At 32.0% G+C, this 24255-nt stretch overlaps 3 protein-coding genes across 3 annotated transcripts; 1 reads left to right on the top strand and 2 right to left on the bottom strand.

Annotated features, from left to right (window-relative positions):
• Window positions 1-2384: 2384 nt before the first annotated feature.
• LOC132733372 (lysosomal proton-coupled steroid conjugate and bile acid symporter SLC46A3-like) lies at window positions 2385-6863 on the top strand. Its single transcript, XM_060720015.1, has 5 exons — window positions 2385-2554; window positions 3041-4352; window positions 4863-4946; window positions 5690-5846; window positions 6238-6863. Exons 2-5 carry the CDS (start codon window positions 3065-3067, stop codon window positions 6290-6292), a joined length of 1584 nt encoding a protein of 527 aa, XP_060575998.1. The 5' UTR covers window positions 2385-2554; window positions 3041-3064; the 3' UTR covers window positions 6293-6863.
• A 908-nt stretch (window positions 6864-7771) lies between these two features.
• On the bottom strand, window positions 7772-16632 carry LOC132733377 (calmodulin-A-like). Its single transcript, XM_060720019.1, has 6 exons — window positions 15995-16632; window positions 15730-15763; window positions 12002-12145; window positions 11163-11305; window positions 10656-10755; window positions 7772-8425 (listed from the first exon to the last, which is right to left on the bottom strand). The coding sequence occupies exons 1-6, from the start codon at window positions 15995-15997 to the stop codon at window positions 8394-8396; spliced, it is 456 nt and encodes a 151-aa protein (XP_060576002.1). The 5' UTR covers window positions 15998-16632; the 3' UTR covers window positions 7772-8393.
• A 646-nt stretch (window positions 16633-17278) lies between these two features.
• LOC132733376 (calmodulin-A-like) lies at window positions 17279-24018 on the bottom strand. Its single transcript, XM_060720018.1, has 5 exons — window positions 23777-24018; window positions 21869-22012; window positions 19577-19671; window positions 19069-19210; window positions 17279-17653 (listed from the first exon to the last, which is right to left on the bottom strand). Exons 1-5 carry the CDS (start codon window positions 23817-23819, stop codon window positions 17628-17630), a joined length of 450 nt encoding a protein of 149 aa, XP_060576001.1. The 5' UTR covers window positions 23820-24018; the 3' UTR covers window positions 17279-17627.
• Between the last annotated feature and the right edge of the window lie 237 nt (window positions 24019-24255).

Here is a 24255-nt window from a genome sequence, read left to right on the forward strand (position 1 = left end):
ATTTACATAAACAATTAGGAATTTTGCGTTTATAGACATAGCGCTATATATTAATTATTTCGGATTCTAATACTTTTAAATCCTTTCGTACACGAGAGATTATTAATTGTGTGGCACTTATTCAAATTTATTAATGTAAACAATCCTACACTTGAAACTTTGTTCTATATAAATAACATCTTGTATGTTATAAAAAAGTTTCACCAATGGTTTTAATATACATATTGTAATATCAACAATTTACTATTAAAATGGTATGTTCAGAGTCGCGAATCTTTTTGATTGTCTTAAGCTTTCGAAAAGAGCCAACCATTGACATGTATTTTATAATATTGAATCAATTCTTCAACGGGGTTACTATCAACGCAATTTTAAGTGCCCGCTGTCATAGAACGATTCCCTATGTTTTTATGTTTTGTTGGGTTTTTTTTTGTTTTTTTTCGTTGTTGTTTTTTATTTTTGTTGTGTGTTTTTTTTCTTGTTGTTGTTGTTTTTTTAACGATGAGTTATTATGTCGGCGCAAATGTTTCGGTTTTCCTCAGTGATGCTGTTTTATTTACTCCATTACACCCTTTGTCACAAGTCATTGATAAAATATTAAATAACCCACTCATAAATTCACATGTACGATTTGATCTTACGTGTATAATCTATATTTAATTGATTTCTGATAAGGGATATTTTTAGACACGCACTGCAACCCCTGCACACCGATGTGACTTAGTATCGATCAAAAATTAAAATCATTTTTCATGAATCATGTGCTTACAGATCGTTAACTTTCGGTCCTTTAATTCCGACTTAAGTTCTATAAATCTTCAAGGATAGGCTATTCAAATAAATTAGCAACAATTTGAAAGAAGAAATGCCACAATGAATTGCATAAAATAAAGATAAAATGATGACGTACGTTGATTTTATGGTATGCTATTGGTTCTAAAGACTAACTGAATAAATCTTTGGCTAAATATAGACTAATGTAAGTACATGTATACATAAAGGTAACGTATACAAACTAGTATTCGCCAGATTCTTAAGTATGAGAACATAGGTAAATATATATACATCCGTATGTGTCTAACGATTTCGTTCACTTTTCCAAGCCTGATCGTATTAGCATATTTCCATTTCTGTTACTTTTTAACCAGGTTTTCAACGAAAACCGGGTTATTGTAAGGCGGGCGGGCGGGCGTCAACTTTGGTTTCCGCTCAATAACTTTAGTTTACTTTGGCCTATTGACACCAAACTTGGTGTGTAGGTAGCTTATATCAAGAGGCAGCATGGGATTGCTACCCAGGTGTCTGTGATCAAGGTCAAGGTCACTGTTACTAAAAATAGAAATTCAGTTTCCGCTCAATAACTTGAGTTTGCTTTGGCTCATTGACACTAAACTTGGTGTATGGATAGCTTATTTCAAGAGGCAGCTTGGGATTGCTACCCAGGTGTCTGTGATCAAGGTCAAGGTCACTGTTACTAAAAATAGAAATTCAGTTTCCGCTCAATAACTTGAGTTTGCTTTGGCCTATTGACACCAAACTTGGTGTATGGATAGGTTATATCAAGAGGCAGCTTAGGATTGCTACCCAGGTGACTGTGATCAAGGTCAAGGTCACTGTTACTAAAAATAGAAATTCAGTTTCCGCTCAATAACTTGAGTTTGCTTTGGCTTATTGACACTAAACTTGGTATGGATAGGTTATATCAAGAGGCAGCTTGGAATTGCTACCCAGGTGTCTGTGATCAAGGTCAAGGTCACTGTTACTAAAAATAGAAATTCAGTTTCTGCTCAATAACTTGAGTTTGCTTTGGCCTATTGACACCAAACTTGGTGTATGGATAGGTTATATCAAGAGGCAGCTTGGGATTGCTACCCAGGTGTCTGTGATCTAGGTCAAGGTCACTGTTATTAAAATAGAAATTTAGTTTCCGCTCAACAGGTGTCTGTGATCAAGGTTAATGTATTTAGTTTTCATGTTATAACTTGAGTTTGCTTTGACCTTTTGACACCAAACTTGCTGAGTGGCAGCTTTGGATTGCCACTTAGATATCTGGGAGCAAGGTCAAGGTAATTTGCTTACAATAGAATTTTCAGCTTCTACTCAATAACTTCAGTGCACTTTGACCTATTGATTGCTGTCACATCAAAACTTGGTCATTGAAAACCTGGTTTTCGTCGCTTTGCGGCGCTTCTTGTTTATTGTTTAATTTGAAGTCTATAAATAACATATAATACAGATATTGTGTGTTTTAAGCTAAATTTCACTTATTTTATTAGTTATCTATTTAAATTTGACATTCCTAAACGATTTATTCATATCAAATTTACGCACATATATATCTTGATAGTGAAAAAGTCATACGACTGACACCATAAATTATATCAAAATATCATAAGATCGGTTTTGATAACATGTATTCGTATATAGTTAATATAATACAAATGTATATCAAAGTTGATTGATTATAATTACACAACTATAGTGTGGTTATTTTTGCAAAGCGGAGATTTTGATATTTTGGAAACATTTTGAAAGCTAGAATCAGATAATAAAGGTGAGTTGAAACATTTTTTTTCATTTTAACGTTTTATCATAAACTTTAGGGTAGTGTTTTTCTATCCATTTCAAAAATAACTCCTGTTTTCCTGTACATTTCTTGATCTTCCGACATCATTGATTCGACACCACACCGTTCAATCTGAAACGGGGAAAGAAATGAAAGTTTGGTGAAATCAAGTTAACACTTTCAATGTCCAGCTGAATATGTCATTCGTCGATTTCTAATTTAAGTCATACTAGAGGTATCAGAAGTTCACCATAATGCACAGTCTTTTGTATGTCGCGGACTTTAATCGAGCCAGTATTTTGATGTGTTTCAACCTTAAGTTTTATAATATATGTATACCTTTGGTTGAAGGGTTGGTATGACAACTATTGAAATATTCAAATCTTCAAATCTAGGATTAATAGTGGTACCTAGTGTAGTTTATTTATAAACAATTGTGTTCCACATTTTTGTTTTTTGTTGTTGTTTTTTCAGGTTCAGAAAAATCAAAGTGTAATTATGTCAGGGGATGATGATTTTCAAGACAGTTTTAGGTCAGACCAACCTGGACATGTCCAATGTGACTATGACACTGTTAGCATACCCGGGTCCATTTTGGAGCAGAAAGTTAGAATACACGACCGTAGATCAATCGACACGCCAGTAGGCGGATCTTATTATGAATCCTCGCTGCCAAACTTAGCTGAGTCTGTGAATTCAAACAGCGTTTATTTGGTGAAATACGAACCTTCTTTTTCTGCCCGTAAATGGTTGGTTGGACCGTACTGTTTCTTATATATGGCAGCGTATATTACTTCATATTTTACATTTATACAATACGTGTACGCAAAGATACAAAAAGATTTGTTTCCCGACGTAACGTCTTTCAATGTCTCAGGAACTTGTAATTCCAATTTAAGCTCAGAGGATTATAAAAAGCAGACTTTGGTTCAACAACATGCCGCAAATTGGACCATGTATTATAGTTTAGCAGCTGGTATTCCAGCAATTTTATCAAACATTATTCTTGGATCATCAACTGACAAGTACGGCAGAAAGTTTTTGTTCTTCTTGCCATGTATCGGAACATTTCTTAAAACGGTATTATATGTTCTTGGAATTCATCTGAACTTGGATTTAAAATTCTATTTAATTGGTTATTTCATAGAGGGGCTTACTGGTCAAATGTTTACAATGTTACTTGTAAGTTTTACGTATGTTGCGGATATTACTGCTACAAATGGGAAAAATAGGTCATTTGGAATAACTTTGATAGAATTATCATTAGGAATAGCAGTTGCCCTGTTCAGCTTTACAACTGGATACTTCATTCAAGCATACGGTTTCTTTTATCCAATGTTATCTTCAGGCGTCATGACAACCGGAAGTTTAATTACAGTTATATTTATTCCTGAAACCTTTCCCAAAGAAAAAAGAAACCCAAACGAATCGATTCTAATCAAACTGAAAACTGCGTACGATTTATTTTTCGGATCTTTTAATCGAGGACGTCGCTGGATGTATAACATTTTGATGGTAACGTTCACTTTAACCATGTTTACAGTGTTCGGGCGGAGCAGCGTCGAACCCTTGTATCAGTTAGGCACGCCATTCTGTTGGAGCCCAGAGAAGTTAGGCTATTATGGTGGCCTTAAAAGTCTCTTGCAACAAATGATTGGTATGGGAATGGTAAAATTGATGCAGTGGATAATGTCTGATGAAGCCATAGCAATGTTCGGATGTCTGTCTTTTTCTGCAGCATATGTTATGGAAGGCTTTGCCCGAACAGACATTATAATGTATCTAGGTAAACAAGTTCAATGTTCTCGTATACATTTATAGAATTATTTTTTTTTATATAAATAAGTGACCTACTCGTTATTGGTAGATGGCAATGATAAAAACCCAACTGTTTCAACACCTAGATAGGACCTTTTCTTTCTGTTGACCATTTACCTTCCGGAGTCAAAAATGTTTTCCATGTTTAGCAAGTGCGGTATGACCTGGCTTTGCTCAAATTTGTATTGTATTATAATTAATATCCATTTAAATATGAATGGAATTTCCAAAATGTCATTTTAAGATGAATGAAACTGGAAAAATAGTCATCAAGTTAGGTGTTCATAACTTTTTCTTTAATCATTTTTTATTTTCTATGAAATTTACAGATGTAATTCTAGACATGACTGTCTTCTCTATACATATATAGAACATTCTGTACATTGAATTATTGTAATTCCTCTTTCGTTGGTACATTTGCTACATCAATATTTGGGTTTTCTTTTTTTATTTTACAAAGTCTTGTTTATCGATTCAGTTCCAGTGGTCGGTGCATGGGGGCTTCTGACCATTCCAATGTGCAGATCCATCATGTCCGGATTAACCAGATCTGACCAACAAGGTATTACTTGAAGCAGTTCACATTACTTTTACAGTCTTTTAATACATCCAGTATATGGCAAGTGCACGATTTTTTGTAGATAAAGCAAAACAGTTTCCTCAAGCGGTCAAGATCTTATCACTCGGTAGTCTTTTCACGGTGCCTATACCATGTTATATTTTGTCATCTGCGTGAGGAAGAACACGAATACTAATGCAGGTTTCATATACTGTCATAACATTTTCAATATTTTATGGGATAAAGTGTAGGGCGAGTAAACCATACAAAGAATGTTCCTGCAAAAATAAATATTTATTTTCATAAAATGAAAGCGCGTGTGAATATTTGATTGATCAAACACGCGTTTGAACTTTCTATTGCATTGTTTTGTTGTTTATCATTATTATTTGGCCCGCGCGGATCATAAAATGTCATGTGGTAAAGGGCACCGTGTTTTCATTGCATTAAGTTTGGCTATAATCCGAAACTTAACAGAAATAGAAATAAATCTAGTATGATAATATACATGCATGATTATCTAGTATGATAATATACTAACATAATTATACCCAAGATCTGCCAAGAAAGAATAATGAATTCGAATTTTTTTATATTTCATTTCTGTTTTGTTTTTAATATCTTTGATATGATAGGTATATATGGATTGTAACAGAATCTGAACAATTTTAAAAATCTCTAATACATTGTATTTTTATTCATTTTTTTTTCTTCACTTTTTGTTATTTTTTATTATTTTTCACCAGGAGCTATATTTGCTGCTATTGCTGCCATGGAGACGGCGATCAATCTGGGTGGTTCCGTGGCAGCCAATGAGATTTACTCACATACTGTCGGCTTTTACAGAGGCTTTGTGTTCTTCATTTTCGCAGGCTGCTGCGGCATAGGCTTCTTTCTAATATGGTAAATATTGGATTCTTACTTAGACTTTTGAAATATTGTTTGACCCTCTGCTTGTAATTATTTTGGAACGTGGGCTCAATTTTAACTTAAATATATATGTTCATTGGTTATTGCGAACAAACATAGAGTTTTATCAATTTTGCAAATTTGTATACCTACCAGAGAAACTAACTTTTTCAACAAAAATAAATAAATAAATAAATAATAAATAAATAAATAAAATTTCAAAAAAATTAAAAGTTATACTAATAAATATGTTTAAAAAAAGTCAAAATGTATTTTAAATGAAAACAAATACACAAAACAAGTAATAATAAAATTTATCAGTTAAAAGATTTATATAGGGACACAATATTTATAATTGTGACGTCTTTTTCTCACCTTTTTTCAGGATTTACAGAATAGGAACAAGGAGGTCAAAACCACTCTTCCTGGAAATAAATTGAACATTTCACGACTTAATGTATTTTGTCTTAAAAAGGACAAATATGTACAAATTATTCCTTGTTTGACCGAGATGGTCGTAAGCAGACGGTTAGGTAGATCACCCCTTAATGAAATCGTAAAAGTTCGTTTGATGACGATTATTATGTTCCGTAATTATGTAAAGGTAGTTTCAAAAAGTTTCTACCAATTTCTCCACATAATTAAATTGAAACAACATTGGATTACGGACTATTGCAATAGTTATAATAATGTCAAAGTTATTATATACTAAATTTTCTTGGAATAAAATGTGCCTTACTCAGTGCTCAAACTCGCAAATACGAGGTCAGTGGACTTAGCGCTCTACTTATTGATGGTTATCAGATGGGTTGTTTTGCATTAATTGATAAATCTGATAAACCGTTGAACGGTTTTTATACGTATAAATATGTTCATATTTTCAGGTAAAAATGAAATGTTACATGGAATACATAGTGTATATTCAATAGCCTCTACTAACATTGTACTAATTAATATCCATATTTATTCGTGTTAACATGAAATGTGTGTAATAAAGGAAATTTGACTTGATTTGATTGCCCCCTTGAACTAGTGAGTTCTTATCCTGGCACAAGAAACTTCAATACCTCTGTACCAGAAATGATAAAGAATTAACTGAAAACTTCAAATATGCAGGTGTTAAATGAAACATGTGATAATTATGTTAAGCGCTAACATTTTGATTGTGTTGGAAGCTATAAGCTTTCTCGAATCCGTTCCATGGAACCAGTCAGTACAGCAATGAGGATAAATATTATTATCATATTTAAACATAAAAAGTCATGCATGTACGTATAACCAAGCCCATTTTCATGTTATTTACGTGGTGATTTTTCAAAACAAAATTAAAAAAAAAACAAAAAACAAAAAACATATAAATCTATTACAAAAAAAAATAGAAAAAAGAGGAAATAACCAAAAGCTTGTTATTCCAAATGTGAGTTAAAGTTGTTTCCCTTCAAACATTGAATCAGACTTTGACATGGCATGCATTGACTTTATATAATTCTTTTAATTTCAGTGAACATATTGTTTCGTATAATAATTAATGTTGCAGTTGCGTCCTAGGTCGAGTGGTTAAGGTAGTTGACTTCAAACCACTTGCCCCACACCGCTATGGGTTCGCATCCCGACAGGGACTTTGGATTCTTTCATGTAAGAATGTTATCCAGCTTGCTTACGGAACGTCAGTTGTACTACTCAGGTCCACGTTCGTGCCTGAAATAATGTACTGAAGGGCGCCTGTGGTTTTCCTCCGACAGTAAAGCTGGATTGTCGCTATGTGAGTTGTGATCTCTTCTTGCAACGTAAATTCCAACAAAAAATAATGTTGCATGTATTAGTTTCACTACCGACATGACGGGGTCCAGTCCACCAATAAAATTGTTCTGTCTTGTGGAGTGACATACCTATATTTTATATATTTCGCTTTTTTCATATCAGCTTTTAACAGGAAAAATAAAACAAGAAGAAAAGACATACTTATTAACAAGACATTTATTATAGCACCAAATTGATATAAATTTATATAAATAGCAAACAGAAAGAAATGTGAATGTGCAATGACATTGGATATGCTTTGTTTTTTGTAAATGTTTGTACATTTTTAAACTTGTTCGGTTTTTAAGTTACATCGATATCGGCACTTGAAAGGTTAATATTTAAAATGGAATATAAATGAAATAAATAGAATGATTCATTACAACATAAAGACACAGGATAATTCACAGAAGTGTTAATTCTTGCACTGTTTACTGAAACAAAACTAACTTTTTGAATACACAGAACATACATATGTGCTTTTATGCTTTCTAAAAACCATCCCTGAATGTCTTTAAAGTTACAGAATAGATAAGAAGTAAACATTTAAGTTGATTACACTCATTATATCGTAAGGTCCGTTTTGTTTTCCTTGCAACTTGTACAATTTTCTAGCGGAGAACAACTATTTTATCTCTGAACACGTGACTATTTTAATGAAATAAATAAATAAATAGATATTCCTGAAAGTACATCTTTAAATTCAGTGGCAGTTTCGTCTTTTCTCTGTTAGAATAGCTGTCATACGTCCTTCATCATTATAGTGTAAAACTCTGAAACAGAAACAATACATGATGCTGTTGGCTGACATTTTTAAAGCAACATACCTCTAGATTCAGAGTAATTTGCATTTTTAATGCATTTAAAAAGTTAAATATAATTGTCAAGTGAACAAAGAAAATAATTTACACATTGAAACCGGCACTTAAAATTTACGAAAATTATCAAAAATAGGTCAGAATATAGCCCTTACTGCGCTAGTCACGCAGTAGAAACATATGGTGAATAAATTTAGCAAAATCAATTACATTTGTGTTATAATTGCATATAACATATAAATCATTTCTTGAATTGTAAATAGTTTTGACTTTTCTTAAAACATTAGTACATTTTTTTCAAAGTTGATTTTCTTCACATTCTTTGGCTCATCTTGAGGCATGTAACTTTAAAGTTAATTAAATTTTTCTTTAATCTTGACAAAACCATTCATTGTTGAATGAATAGTAAACAATGCAGATACAGTGCAGACCATATAAATCCAGTCTGGTGAGTTGGCTAATTTAGGACTGCACTGCATGCCGCAAGCTTGCAAAGGGTTGAAGAGAAATTGGATATGCTTTCTAAATGTTCACTCAATTGATATTTTGCGCTTAGATGCTGAAGTTTATACTCATTTTAATTATACATTGGAAAAACGGTGTGGCTGCCTATATTTAAAAAATCCAAAAAATTGTTTGGTATTTTGGCTATTTTTCAGAGCAAATTGAATTGAAACCGCTGCCATAAAAAGGTAGTCTGTCAAAATTAGCAGAATTAGAAAATTTTTGAGATATAACAATTTTAAACGTTACCACGAGACAGTCACTGTCACATGCTTCTTATGTATGTTATAATATGGTGACTATTAAGTTAGCAAACAAAAATACCTGAAAGGGTTTTGAGCTACAACTTTTGAAATCATTGTATAAATTTTATAAACTGTTTTTATATATACACCATTATGTCGATTTTATAAGAGTTGTAACATGTAATTTAATATTTCGTGCATGGGTTAGTCCTTCCTAAACAAATTTACAATCATATTTCTTTCATACTAGTATTTAAAAAATATTCTTTTAAACTTCAATCGATAATTTAGTTAACTACAGACTGCAGATATATAATTAGTTATACAAGTTGGTGACGGGATATACGGGAGAATATAACCTGGATAAGATAAATATGATCCGAGGCCTTTTTGTCGAGGCGTTAGCAAGGGGTTATATATTATGATATTTATGTAACACACACCAAACACAAAAAGATGTTTTCCGTGTCTCATGTTGTTGTGTTTTTTTTTGTTGTTGTTTTTATTGTGGTTGTTGTTTTGTGTGTGTATGCGTGCGTGCGTGTGCGTCTTACCGGGTATTTCAATTTATTGGCCATATAGCTAAACCATCTTATAAGTTATATGTATAGTAATCTAGTATTTTGTATTGAATTCAAAATTCACGTTTAGTACTACTTACACCCGATGATAAACATCTAATATGCTTAAGAGGGTGTTTTTATTAATATTAAAACATCACTAACACATGTTTGTTACTTCTATAGAAGGAAAAAAATCATATTGGAGGCATTAAGGTGCCTTTAAGGTGCGATATTTTATGCAAATGGATTTGTCTGGGTGATGATTACTATTCACCTATGCTATCAATATCTTTAGTAACTAGTACACCCTCCTGCGATAGTTAAAAATATTCGTGACTTCAATACAAAACATGTTTTTTTACATAGTTCATACATTTATGTTACATCGGTTTTAAACAGATATAAATAGTTTTATAATTTTATTTAATCAAGAAAAGTTAAAATGTGTATTTTATTTATTTATTTATTTATTTTATGTCATGTAAACCAAGTGATTTAGTAAGATATATTATGGTATACTGAATTTCCCACTTAATATGGTAAACCTAACGTTGCTTGAACAAAAGGAGTCATTCATTTTTTTGCAATTCGCAAAATATAGTTTTTTTCACATACTTTTACAGTCGAACCCGAGTTAAAGATCACCTCAAAATAAAGCCCGACAATTTAGATAAAGACCAGTATTTGATAAACCTTCATTGATAAAGACCACTTGTCTATAATGACCATGAGTAGTCTCTCCTTTGTATGTCCATTATTCACAGGTTTGACTGTAGATGACATCACGGCGGAGTCACATGACCATCCGAGACACCTTATTTCCGTATACCCTTCCGCGACCATACGATTCTATTTGACCCTGCCCAAAATTACCTTTCCACGTCATTTTCCCTGCTTTTTCTGTTTCGGCTTCTTTTAACATTTCACTAACTTCCTCATCTGTTAATTTTTCTCCCAACTGATACATTGCATGCTGTAGATATACAAAACACGATGTTAATATGCCGGAATTTCTTGTGATAACGAAGTTGCATAAAAGAACCCGAGGTGAGAACAACAAAAAGTATGCAAACAAGACACTATACTAAAACAATGTTATATTCTTATAACATAACTTAAAAGATTCAATGTTTGGACAATGTAACGTCTATTACGAGTACGGTAAATTTATACCGTTGTATCCGGATATCGTTATATCTGAGAGCCAACCAATTGGAAACAATGAAAAACGCGACCACATCATCGTTATAAGCGGTATATCGTTTTAAACGATATCGTTATACGTGGAGTTTACTGTACATGTAATTGATAAGCATGCATGTAGCAGAGGTGTAATTCTATATCTTCTAGCTTAACAAATACATGTATATAGCTACAAACCTTCAGATCTGCATGTGTTACAAAACCTGATCCTTCTCTATCAAAGATTTCAAAGGCTTCTTTAATTTCAGCTTCGTGATCAACATCGTTCATCTTTTTAGCCATCATCATAAGAAATTCCTCAAAATCTATTTCACCATTACCTTTTAAAGCAAGCAGCATTGCACATGTTAGAGCTGTATCTATAATAGCTATTCTGAGCCAAAATCAAGTATCAGTTTCATTTAATGTGGTGTTTTAAAAAGGTATTAATTCATATCGGGTACAGATAATTTGTTTAACATTCTTGTCTTCCATTAGGGAATACACTATAATCTTTTAATATTTATATAAAGTGGTTTAGCTTTCCAACTTAAAAATTCTTGTCTTTCACCTCTGTGGGGTAAAATCCTTGCAGGCACTTTGGATTCATTTATGTGAGGAAGCTATCCAGATAGCCAGCGTAATGTCAGTGGTTCTATACTCGGGTGACCGTATGAACATAACAGTGTCGATATTACTTAACACCCCCCCCCCACACACACACACACACCAAACAAACAACAACAACAAACAAGCATAAATAGTTCATAATGCTTTTCTGCTATTCGGAGCGTTTGAATACAAAAAGTTTTGTTTTCGAGGAATGTTAAATGAAATAAACTCACTGGTAATATTTTCCAGCTCCGTTTCCCTTAGGGATAATCTTTACAGATTTTTGTTTCTCTATAGTGAGAAAGTTAACTCCTCATCTTATAACTATGGGCTGAGCAGTTATACAATTTACGTTCTAAAAAGCCTGGCTATAAATGAATATAAATTTATGTAAGTTACTACATTAAAATGCACTAAATTATTACCGTCAACATCCACTTCAGCTACCATCTCAATCAGTTCTTTCTGAGAAGGATCTAAACCAAACGATCTCATTACAGTTCCGAGTTCTTTCGTTGTCATGGTACCATCCCCATCCTTGTCAAACAGACTGAATGCTTCCCTAAATTCTTCAATTGAAACAAAACTTTATTTGGTGCTATAAATTAAAAAAAAATTAAAATCTCTCCATAGTTTTGGACATAGATTTACAGTTTTCGGACACACGTTAATTCTGAATTTTAAGTTCAAACATTTATTTTGTCATTTACATTGAAAGCATATATGGAATTAAGTAAATTTAGATACATATCCTATCTATTGTTTACTTTCACTCTCTAATCATAGTTTAATATATCGTTAGAAGCTTGTAGCTGGAAGCTGGTAGGTGGGCAAAACCAACCAGAATACCCTTAAACGATAGAAAATGTTCAATATGCAATACTCTTGAAGACGAATACCATTTTGTTATTGAATGCTCATTATATACAATATTAAGAAACACACACAAGAAGTTTTGGAACAGACCAATTATGTATAAATTTATAGAATTATTAAATTCAGAAAATAAAAAAGTGATAAGAAACCTAGGGATATTCGTTGAAAAAGCTTTTAAACTTAGAAATTTTATCATTTAATTATTTGTTAAAATTATAATTATTTTTGTTAATACCATTAGTTGAAACAATCTTATGTAGTCATTAATATAATGTTAAAAATACATTGTGTAGCATGCATATTTATTTTATTGTATGCTATGTGCTCATTTTGTTGAAATATCTCATCTTTATATGAACATATTAGAATGAACATATTAATGACAATAAGTCATTTTGAACATGATTGTTAATTTATAACATACATGTATTATCAGTCTTGCAGTTTCCTTTCGGTAAGACCGATATGTTTATGCTATTACCATTACAAATGAATTAAATATGCATCAATTATATTCTATGTTTCTTGTCTTAGAATGTGGCAAGAATCGTTGATATATTCAGTACATGTATGTACATGTATATAACCTATTTGATGAATGTATAGAATTTCACATGGGTTTAAAACTTTAAACATTTGTCAAATATATATGTTTTGGATAACATTTATATCAATTGATACTATACATATATATGTAAGTTAAACACAACATTAATGTATTTATACTTGAAGAGATTGTCGTTATGACCTTCTCCGATATTATCATCATGCTATGTTAAGTAATCCATATTTATTAATGTATGTGAACTGTTCGTTGTCTTGTACGTATTATGCTATTATCATGTCATCGTGGGCTTTTAAGCCTAATATGATTGAAATAAAATTATCTATCTATATCAGACTTAACTAATACATATAAACATTTAATTCTGATACAAATCGTTTGCCTCACTTATACACAAACATGAATGGATGTCGATTCGATTGTCTATAAAAAAAAATAAAATATTTCTTTATTTTCTTATATTTTTACTAAAACAAACACTTATCCTATCGTGATATCATTTTCAAAAATGATATCTTTGTATACATTTTGGTCAAACAAAAAAATCTGTTAACGATATTACAGCTTTATCTCATTTTGTTAATTAACAAAAAAAGTTGACATGCGGTAGTCTGGTTCCCTGCGGAAACGTAGTATAAGGGGAAGGAACTCCAGACTAACTGGTGTGAACCGTATATAATACTGTTTGGACATATTCGTTTTTTTCTGGTTTAAAACCTCGAGTATACCGTTTCTTTCAAGAGACAACATAAAATACATGTAGTGTATATACCTTAGTCAAGCTCATTCATAAAACAATATACAATAAACATATACAACAAATGTTCGAAATATCAAATTTCAATACAGTACAAATTTACAATCATTGTATGTATGTATATATCTGTATGACTAGGCAAATCGTGAACATAGACAAAAACTGGACTAGAAGTAAACAAAAGATAATACATAAAGACTGAAACATTGATGAAATAAGTTATCTTACGGTCATCTAAAAAAAAATATAACCCTCCCTGAAGTATAATTGTTTCATGGTATAATTTACAAAATAGATTTGTACTTAAAGCTGCATGCCTCCAGATGAGCCATTTTTTATTTTTAGTTAATCAAACTTGAGATTTTAATAAAAGTATAAATATTCAAGATTCTAGTAATAATTTACATGTTATGTGTGATTTATGACTGATTTTGCGGTTTTTATCACCATATTTCTATTACGTGACTAACGCAATAAGGGTTATTTTTGCATATTTTGACCTCATTTTTGGTAATTGACGTCAATTGTTATGGTCGTTTGCAATGTATAAAATACTTTCACAATTCACTTCATAATCTTTAACTTTTAAATACATCTTCAAAATTTTATGAAAATTAGCATAAATCTGGAGGCATGCTTCTTTAACTATGATTAAGGTTTTTTTAATCGACATACTTTTATTATCTTTTCGTGCTGAGACACTTTATAAACGAATCTTTAAAATTGTCAAGTTACTTGTTTTACATGTATACGATAGCTAATAAAATGACGGAATTTAATCAATAAATTATATATTCCCGGTTATTTATAATGAAATTGATGTAGGTAACCCTTATCTAGAGCACGCAATGAATTATTTTAATCAGTGTGTATCTTTGTGATCAAAATATTTTCTAAAATGAGCCGCGCCATGACAAAACCAACATAATGGGCTTGCGACCAGCATGGATCCAGACCAGCCTGAGCATCCGCGCAGTCTGATCAGGATCCATGCTGTTCGCTTACAAACCCTATTATAAGTAAAGAAACTGATAGCGAACAGCATGGATCCTGATCAGACTGCGCAGGTGCGAAGGCTGGTCTGGATCCATGCTGGTCGCAAACGCACTATGTTGGTTTTGTCGTGACGCGGCTCAAATTAATTTCATTAAAATATGACAGTTGTTTATTTGACAAGTTTATAAACTGAATAATGATCTATGACAATACCATTTGTGTACTTTGGATGGAAAAGATTTTTTCCACGAGATTTTCAATTATTTTGAATATCTATTTTGAGGTTATTTTAGTTTGGTTTACGTTAACATGGGCTTACGGCTTGTGTAAATATGTTAAGTAAGAAAGCACACAGCTTTTCACTGAATGTAAATAATAACTTAATATATCCTGTCGCAAATATTGTCACAGGATAAAAAATGACCACTGCTTCAAAAGAAAGTCTGCATATTGGATCATTTTTATAAAAGAAAGAAAAACATTTCAAATGTAATTGACCTATCTGTTGGAAAGATTTAATTTAAAACAAGATTGTTTGATGAAGCTAAATAAAACACTGACCACTTACACAGAGTTTATTGTATACTTATAAATGAAATATTGAGAAATATTTATGAAATAAAATTTGCATTTTCATTTATCGTATTTTCACTGTCAAATTTTTTTTTCACTGCAGTGAAACATATTTTCCGTATTTTCACTGGTATCTTGTCGGACTATTTTCTTCTAATTTCAGCCAATACAAAAAGTGGATGCCTCAAACTGTAATGTCAAAAATAGAAACGGCATGTTCCTGATAGGGTTTGAACCCACACAGATTACTATTTAGATTACCAGCCCGATGTGTTTACCACTCGCCCATGCTACCACTTTAAGAGTTCACCAAGCTAACTCATCATCAGAAAAAAATAAACAAACAAAAAAACTTTGTAATGTGAAATATAAAACAACGAGATTACCTTCGATTTGTTCTTCCGATAGATTTAAAGAGTCCTGAAATTAAATGTTTATATGGTTAAATTTTGTTTCATTTTTATTGACATAACAACACACTTGAAAAAAGTACAACCACTCAATTTACGATAATTTCAGTTATGTCAAGTTAATCGTTAAACATTTCAAAATTTAAAATGCTTCGTGCATAGATAAAACACATTTTTTTTTAAATTTCATTATTCATTACAATAATTAAGAGTTTAGTAATAATTTTATTTAATTTCTTACCATATTTTACAGAAAACGTCTGTGCAAACTGCTCCTTTTATCCAAATTAATTTAATTATATTCCACCGAAGAACACTTTAATAATGAATCAATGAGATTTTAATTTCTGTGACTCCCATGAACTTAACATAGGTCAAAGATTACTTAAATGTATTCATTTACAAAAGTTAAAAAAGAATTAAACGGCGATTCTTGTGGCTTTAAATTTTATAAGTGTTATGTGTGGTCCTCGTTCAAAAGGTTGCAGATAATTTAAGTATCAAAATCTAATATAACCTTTTTATTTAATACTCTTTGCTAGCTATGACCGTACACTGATTTATCGATGACAGGTTAAATTGATTAAATGATTAATCCTTAATTTTAAATTTTAATATTCCGCGTATTATAAGATTATTCAAAGTGTTTAACATTTACAATCATCGAGCTAGTTTTCTGTAGCGATCATAAACGATCGGGTAAAAACGTCTTTTCAATTTGTGACAAATTTTTATAGCAAATAGTTAATCGATGCTATTACACACGTGAAAACCGACATGAAAACGCTATTAAGCGGCCGTTTCAGTCTATTGAAAGAGATACTATTTATGTAAATAAGAGGATACAATAAGTGGCCTTAAAGATTTGCATTTGATTATTCCTGTTTACTGATAAACACAATTTTTTATTACGTCAGCAAATACAAACATTTACGTTTGATGGTTATAAATCTACCTTTATATAATATATATAAACAACATTGGCAGAGAAAGGCCAGCAGACATTAAAAAAATAATAAAAGTATATTTGTCGGCGTATGCATGCTTTGTTATCTTTTTAAAGTAGCAAACATATTGTTTTTGTTTTTTGTCATTGCGGCGGTGCCAATAAACACATTGGCGGTTTTCAAGTCAATAAACACACTAATGTATGTGACAATAAACACATTGCTGATGTATATTTATTTATTCTTCATTTTGTGTATAAAAATATATACATTCATAAATAACAAACATACCATTAAGTTATAGAATTACAAGAGATTTATATACATTTATATATGCAATTTACACAAATATCAACACATATAATACTGCATGTGTCAATAAATACATTCATGACGTGTCAATAAACAAATACATGACGTATCAACACACACAATCATGACATGTCAATAAACACATTCATGGTGCCTTAATTGAATGTTACACTCATCCGATATCGATTGTCCTGACGCCTCTTACTTATAACATTTTAATGAAATCTTGAAAATGTATATAGCAGAATGTTTGTAGAGCTTTGTTGTTGTCGTCGGATTCTATATATAGCTTGTGGTGAACGTAAATCACGTAATAGGCGAGTGCTACCTTTTATTGAGATAAACAATTCTATGGCAAAGTACAGAATAAAATATTCAAATGTAAATTTAGTCCAATGACCTTCTAATGCTGATGATACGGTCTGCATATAGCATACTAGTAGTAACTTGATCAAGATTTATCAACTTTAAACCGCACCACAATAAATATACATAACACATGAATTTTTATAATAAAAATCAAGTCGCAAGATCACTTCTTTCATAAATCTACATATCTTGTTACTGAGAGATGATACTAAAAGGCGCTTTGGTATTCCTGTAATTAATATTGCGTCACCGGCAAAGAATTGTTATAAAATCTGCAAAGAAATGTTTAAATGACATGTAAAGAAAATACATCAAAAGAAATTTAATTTTCGTTCTATTTTATGTAAAATAATACTATGATAAGATAAATAGGTTATCTTGTCATTGTAGTTTGTCATTATTTATATAGACGTAAAACATGTACATTGAGAGAAAATAATTAAGTATATTAATACGAGAATATCGTACAATATCATTTTCAAAATAGTTTCCCCCGGTAAACTGAAAATGTGTCCACCAATATATAATGTGGTGTTGTAAGCAAAAATAAATTCAAAACTGAATGTGGTCACTGTTTTTATAGACATTTATGTTATAGCATGGGGTTATCATACATTTCTGAGTACAATACTGAATTTTATTGGACGAGTATACAGTGTCAAAACTATATTGGACGAGACGTTAGCCGAGCCTGATATAGCTTTTGTAGGCGTGTACGAGTCCAATTAAATCAGCATTTTATTTAACAATGTGAAATGTTGTCTTTATTTCACATCACTAAATTTTTTACGTTTAACAGAACAATATGGATTTGATACGAAATTCTTGGACTCTGTATATAGTTACATGGCTAGACGGAATACAACAGTTATTAGATATGGAAGTTTTGGAATGGTAAATCAAAAACGAAGCTATATTGATACGATTGGATCCAATAATGATTTATATTATGATGTTATGGAAGTCCATTTTGTTTACATTTTATAAGAACACAAAATAATGCTATATAACAGTAACAAGTCTCTTTTCTCTTCCCCTCGGTATTGTGCGCGTTGTTAAGAAAGCACAGGGCTTCGGCAAAAGTTTTGAAAAACTCGAAATAGATAAAGACCAAAACTTGTATCTGCGGATCTGACTGAAGACGAGAAGATTGGCCATAAAAAGTAGGCAGGGGCGACTAGGAAGGGTGCTAGGGTGACTGAGCCCAATGCACGAAGTGACAGCTTGAAAGAAAGGCAGGCCCTTTGCTTGGCTCCAAAAGCATTTTCAGGGCTACACCACCTCTTTATATTTTCTCGATTTACCGTACATATAGGTTCATATTGGCCGCCGTAAAGTGACCTACTTTTGGCTCAAATTTCCTCATATGTAATTTGTCATCATTCTGTGCTTCAAAATTATTTTTTTACGGGCTTGAGTGGTGACATGTCCGGAGACCGTATACTCGGCAGCAAGAACTGTCTTTTGTACCTTAAAAAGTCCATATTAAACATTGACTACCCCAGCAAACATACCTATCCAAACTTATTCATGGTAAATGTACCTTAATGTTGTACGATTCAATGACTATATGCTCTTCCTTCGGGGAGCACAATGATGCCTTTTCCTTCACAACTTATATAGACAATTACTATTTTGTGAACGAGTCAATGATTATTTTACATGTTTTATTGGTTATAAAGAGTACCAGATATTTTGATATTGCCATTTTTGACAGAAGCCTCCTGTATCATCTCATCTACTTCCTCGTCTGACAGACGCTCACCCATGCTGCTCATGATCGTCCGGAGGTCTGTTACACTGATATAACCTTTGCCATTGTCAAAAACCTGCAAACATTTATATAAAAAGGTACACTACTCCAATGAAGCCTTTTTTTGGATATAGCGGGACTGGAGGGTCCCCGCCCCCAAAATTTTTATACTATTTGGTGTAGGTCTATAAAAATAACTTATGTGCAAGAATTCAAGTCATGCTATATTCTATATCCTATATTTCTCTGTTATCATTTTATCATTTTACCGTCATAAGTGCACCAGCTGTAATATATTTTACAGGTTCGTCTTTTTTTTTTTGCTTTTGGACCACCTGTAATACTGTTTAATCAATTAATTTATAGCACAGCTTAGATAAAATTCAACCAAACGATGAAACGATAATAAGTACTAATTGTCACGACTCCTATAACAATTTACCTTAAATGCTTCTTTAACTTCTTGTACATTTTCCTCACATGCTTCTTTATTAGCAACCATCATCAGAAATTCGTCAAAGTGGATATCAACTCTATCTGAAAAGAATAGTACATGTATTGATTTTCATTCCATTGCTTAAAGCAGCACACCTCCAGATTCATGCTAATTTTCATGTTAAAAAGAAAAAAAAGAAAGAAAAAAAAATACCCCTTCTGGGGTTTGAACCCACGCCCCCTCAGTTTCAATACACTTTACAGTGATTTTAGCCTATTTGAATACTCTTCAAAGTGGAGACAGTGCATTAGGGGTGTACTACCTTAACAGGATAATATTGATAAGTTACCAAAAGAATGCAATTTACACATCATGGCACTAACAACCTATGTAAATTACTATAAAGAGGTCAAAATATGCAAAAATAGCCCTTACTGCGTTAGTAACGCAGTAGAAATATACTTATAAATACTGAAAATTTCGTCATTAATCGCATATAACATGTAAACTTTTCATATAATTTTGAATCTTTAAACATTTCCTAAAATCTTTGTACATTTTTCTCAGGCTTTACTTTATCGAAATATTTTGCTCATCTGGAGGCTCGCAACTTTAAATAGTACTCTATTGTTATTTTGGTGTTGCCTTTTTGTTTTTTGTTTTTTTATTTTTTTTGTTTGGTTTTGTTTTTTTAATAATTGTTATTGATATTGATTCATATGAAACATAAACATATGTAATATTCATTGAGATGGTTAAACGTGTTTTATGTTGTAGCACTATGCTATCAACTAAGGCAAAACTAATACCTCCCGCAAAAGTTGTATCCTAACAAGCTAAGTACTGTCGTAGTGTGTATATCTCCGTGGCGGGTAACTGTATCGAGGTCATTATCTCCCTTACATGTAATAACTGTCGTACTGTGTATATCTCCGAGGCGGGTTACTGTATAGAGGCCATTATCTCCCTTACATGTAATAACTGCTGTGGTGTTATATCTCCGGGGCGAATAACTGTATAGAGGCCATTATCTCCCTTACATGTAATAACTGTCGTACTGTGTATATCTCCGAGGCGGGTTACTGTATAGAGGCCATTATCTCCCTTACATGTAATAACTGCTGTGGTGTTATATCTCCGGGGCGAATAACTGTATAGAGGCCATTATCTCCCTTACATGTAATAACTGTCGTACTGTGTATATCTCCGAGGCGGGTTACTGTATAGAGACCATTATCTCCCTTACATGTAATAACTGTCGTGCTGTGTATATCTCCGGGGCGAATAACTGTATAGAGGCCATTATCTCCCTTACATGTAATAACTGTCGAAGTGTGTATATCTCCGGGGCGAAATACTGTATAGAGGCCATTATCTCCCTTACAGGTAATAACTGTCGTAGTGTGTATATCTCTGAGTCGGGTTACTGTATCAAGGTCAATACCTACCTTACATGTAATAACAGTCGTAGAGTGTATATCTCCGAGGCAGGGTACTGTATCAAGGTCATAATCTCCTTTACATGTAAAAAAAAAATCTTGAAGTGTGTATATCTCCGGGCGGTTAACTGCATATAAGTCATTCTCCCCTTTACATGTAATAAATGTTTTATTGTGTTTATCTCCGAGGCGGGTTATTGTATAGAAGTCATCATCTATGTTACATGTAATAACTGTCGTAGTTTGTATATCTCCGTGGCGGGTTACCGTATCAAGGTCATTTTCTCCCTACATGTAGTAACTGTCATAGTGTGTATATCTCCGAGGCGGGTTACTGTATGGAGGTCATTTTGTACCTTACACGCACTAACTGTAGCCGTGTGTACATCTCCGAGGCGGGTAACTGTATCAAGATCATTATCTCCTTTAAACGTATCGAGGTACAAATACACAAGACAGTTGATGATATTATGTTCAATATCTTCCAGCATAGTGACTGCCGTATGGTCAATATCTCCCAGGCGGGTAACTGTATCAATATGGATCTCTTTCACAGGATACGAAGGCAAAGATAATATCAAATTTACATGCAGGTAAATATCTCCCACTCTTGCAACTGTCGCAAGTTCAGTATCTTCTAGTCAGTCACCAGTACGAAGGTCAATATCTCGTAGGCGGGTAATTTTATCAATATCTTTTTGTTCATCACTTAAAATTATTACAAGGTCTATAATTATCAAGGTTTCTTTTACTGGTAACTCTTTAAAGGTCAATGTCTCCTAGACGAGTAAATGTCAAGGTCAAAATTGTCTTATTTTTAGATATAATGCTGAAGATAAAATTTAATGTCAATACATACTTCCTAAATCAACAGCCCTCATCATATCAACCAAGTCAGCTTTGGTGACATTTTGCCCCATCTCTATCAGAAGTGTCAGGAGTTCGCTAACAGTGATTATACCATTACCATCACGGTCGAATACGTTAAATCGTAGACGGAACTCTGAAAAGTACATGTTAAATTATAATCAATTCATTATATAGAGAGAAATAAAATGAGACCCCTAAAAAGCAATGAAAACAAAAGGAATAAGACAAATGGTTAAGAACACGTAGACTTGATTTAATAGAGTCTGTTCATAAAAATTAATGGAAGGGAAAAGCAAACATCTCTCTCGCCCTCTAGCACCAGAACTCCTCTGTTCTTAAAAATATAAATCTATAAGATCATAATGAAGATTTGGATTTATAATTGATCCTAATCTTAGTATTGATCCTGACCCTAAAAATAATCATTATTTTAATAATGATACTGATCTTTAATACTCATTATGATCTTAATATTGATCCTGATCTTGGAATTTATCCTGATATGTATGTTAATCCTGATCTAAATTTTATCATGATCTTATAATCTTGATCAGGATTAATATAATCGGTCCTGATCTATAATTGATCCTGATCTATATTTGATCATTATTTAAATATTGATCCTGGTCTTGATTTTCATTATGATCTTCGTATTGAACATGAGCTTAATTTTTATTCAATATTGATCCTGATGATATATTGATCTTGATATTGATCCTGATCTTAATATTGATCCTGATCTTAATATTGAATCTGATCTTAATATTGATCCCAATCTTTATATTGATTCTGGTCGTATTCTTATTCTTGTTCAATTTATCATTTTTAAATATTCCTAAATTTTATCAAACAATGCAGGTTTTATTTAATACGCTACTTAACAGTGATGTGAGCCATGTATTGTTCTTACTGCATCGGGAACAGAATTCGGATGCATAATTGATGATTTTTCCTTTGTAAACACGTGGTGGTGGTGGTGTTGGTAGTTTTCACTCTTGATCACGGCAGTAAGCCACATTGTATTAACCAGAGCACAGTTCAGCCACATATTAATTACTAGTATATGTCATGAACAGACTCATGTCAGCCGTGTCTGCATTGATATCAATAGTTTATAGTGTGAAGCTTATTTTCAAGAAAAAAATAAGCCTTCGGTTTACATTTTCTTTCCGCACTGAAGAGTAAATTATCATAAATAATAAGTTACACCAAATGATTTTATAGCACTTCCCCGATTTCTGTTGCAACTATTCTTTTTTTTTTTTTTTTTTTTGGGGGGGGGTTCCTATACATTTTATATGGAATAAAATCTATCTATAACTGAATGGACTTTGTTATTGTTTATTCATCTATTACAGCAAGGGCTCTATAAAAAATATTATAATGCAAACTTGAAATGATATCCAAAACTGTAAATCAAAATTCAATCATTTGACTCAATACCATGAATACAAGCCAAGTTTAAAATAGGTGAGGTATTTTTCGCTTTGTTTTATTTTTTTTGTATTTAAATTTTAATGTAAGATAATCATTACTTTAAGTTTCCTGTGAATTGCTGCTTGTTTATCATTGGAGTTTATATTATAACTACAGTATTCAATTGATCGCAATTAATAATAAAACCTGTCCTATAGGAGTTGATAAATTTGCATGTTATATAGAAAAGTATGATAAAAACAAGTGTAGCAATTCCCAATATAACAAGGTATTGTGCGTTACTTAATACGACGAAACACAAAACAAGAAGAAGAAAAGAAGTAAAAAGAAGAATAAAATAATACAAAAGAAGAATAAGAAGGAAAAAGAAGAAAAAGTATACCAAAAAATTAATCCAAAAAAAAAGTAAACCGAACACTCGCAAAAGTTTTAAACTATAACCAAAAAGCAGCTACCGTACCTTTCAGTTTCTTTGGAACAGTTATCCAAAAGTAGTCCTCCATAATTTGTTAGTTATTTTTGTTTTCTTATACTGAAATCGCCTACAAACTTCGTCGTATATACACTATGATTAGCGTATAATGTATAATTTGTCAATTTGTAAAGACTATGCTACAGCCTTATCTCGGCGTCAATAAATGATTTAATAGTAAGGCAACACGTAAATCTATCTATTCATCAAAAACCCATCTATTATGTTTGTAAAAACTTATCTCATATACATGTACTCATAAACGTGCCGCTTTATCCATAATAAACCAAAATACCATAAGTTCAAAATTTATATTATGACGATTTTAGAGTGATACATTTTTTTGACATGAAGTCGTGACTATCAAATAACAATGAAGGCTCAATTAAAAAACGATAAATTACCAATTTGCTCTCTACTGAAAAAGAAACAATACAAAACAAAAAATCTGAAACGACCTATCGAGA

Source organism: Ruditapes philippinarum, unplaced genomic scaffold (assembly GCF_026571515.1).
Source record: "Ruditapes philippinarum isolate M1 unplaced genomic scaffold, ASM2657151v2 ctg1756_1_1_1_1, whole genome shotgun sequence".
Taxonomy (NCBI): domain Eukaryota; kingdom Metazoa; phylum Mollusca; class Bivalvia; order Venerida; family Veneridae; genus Ruditapes; species Ruditapes philippinarum.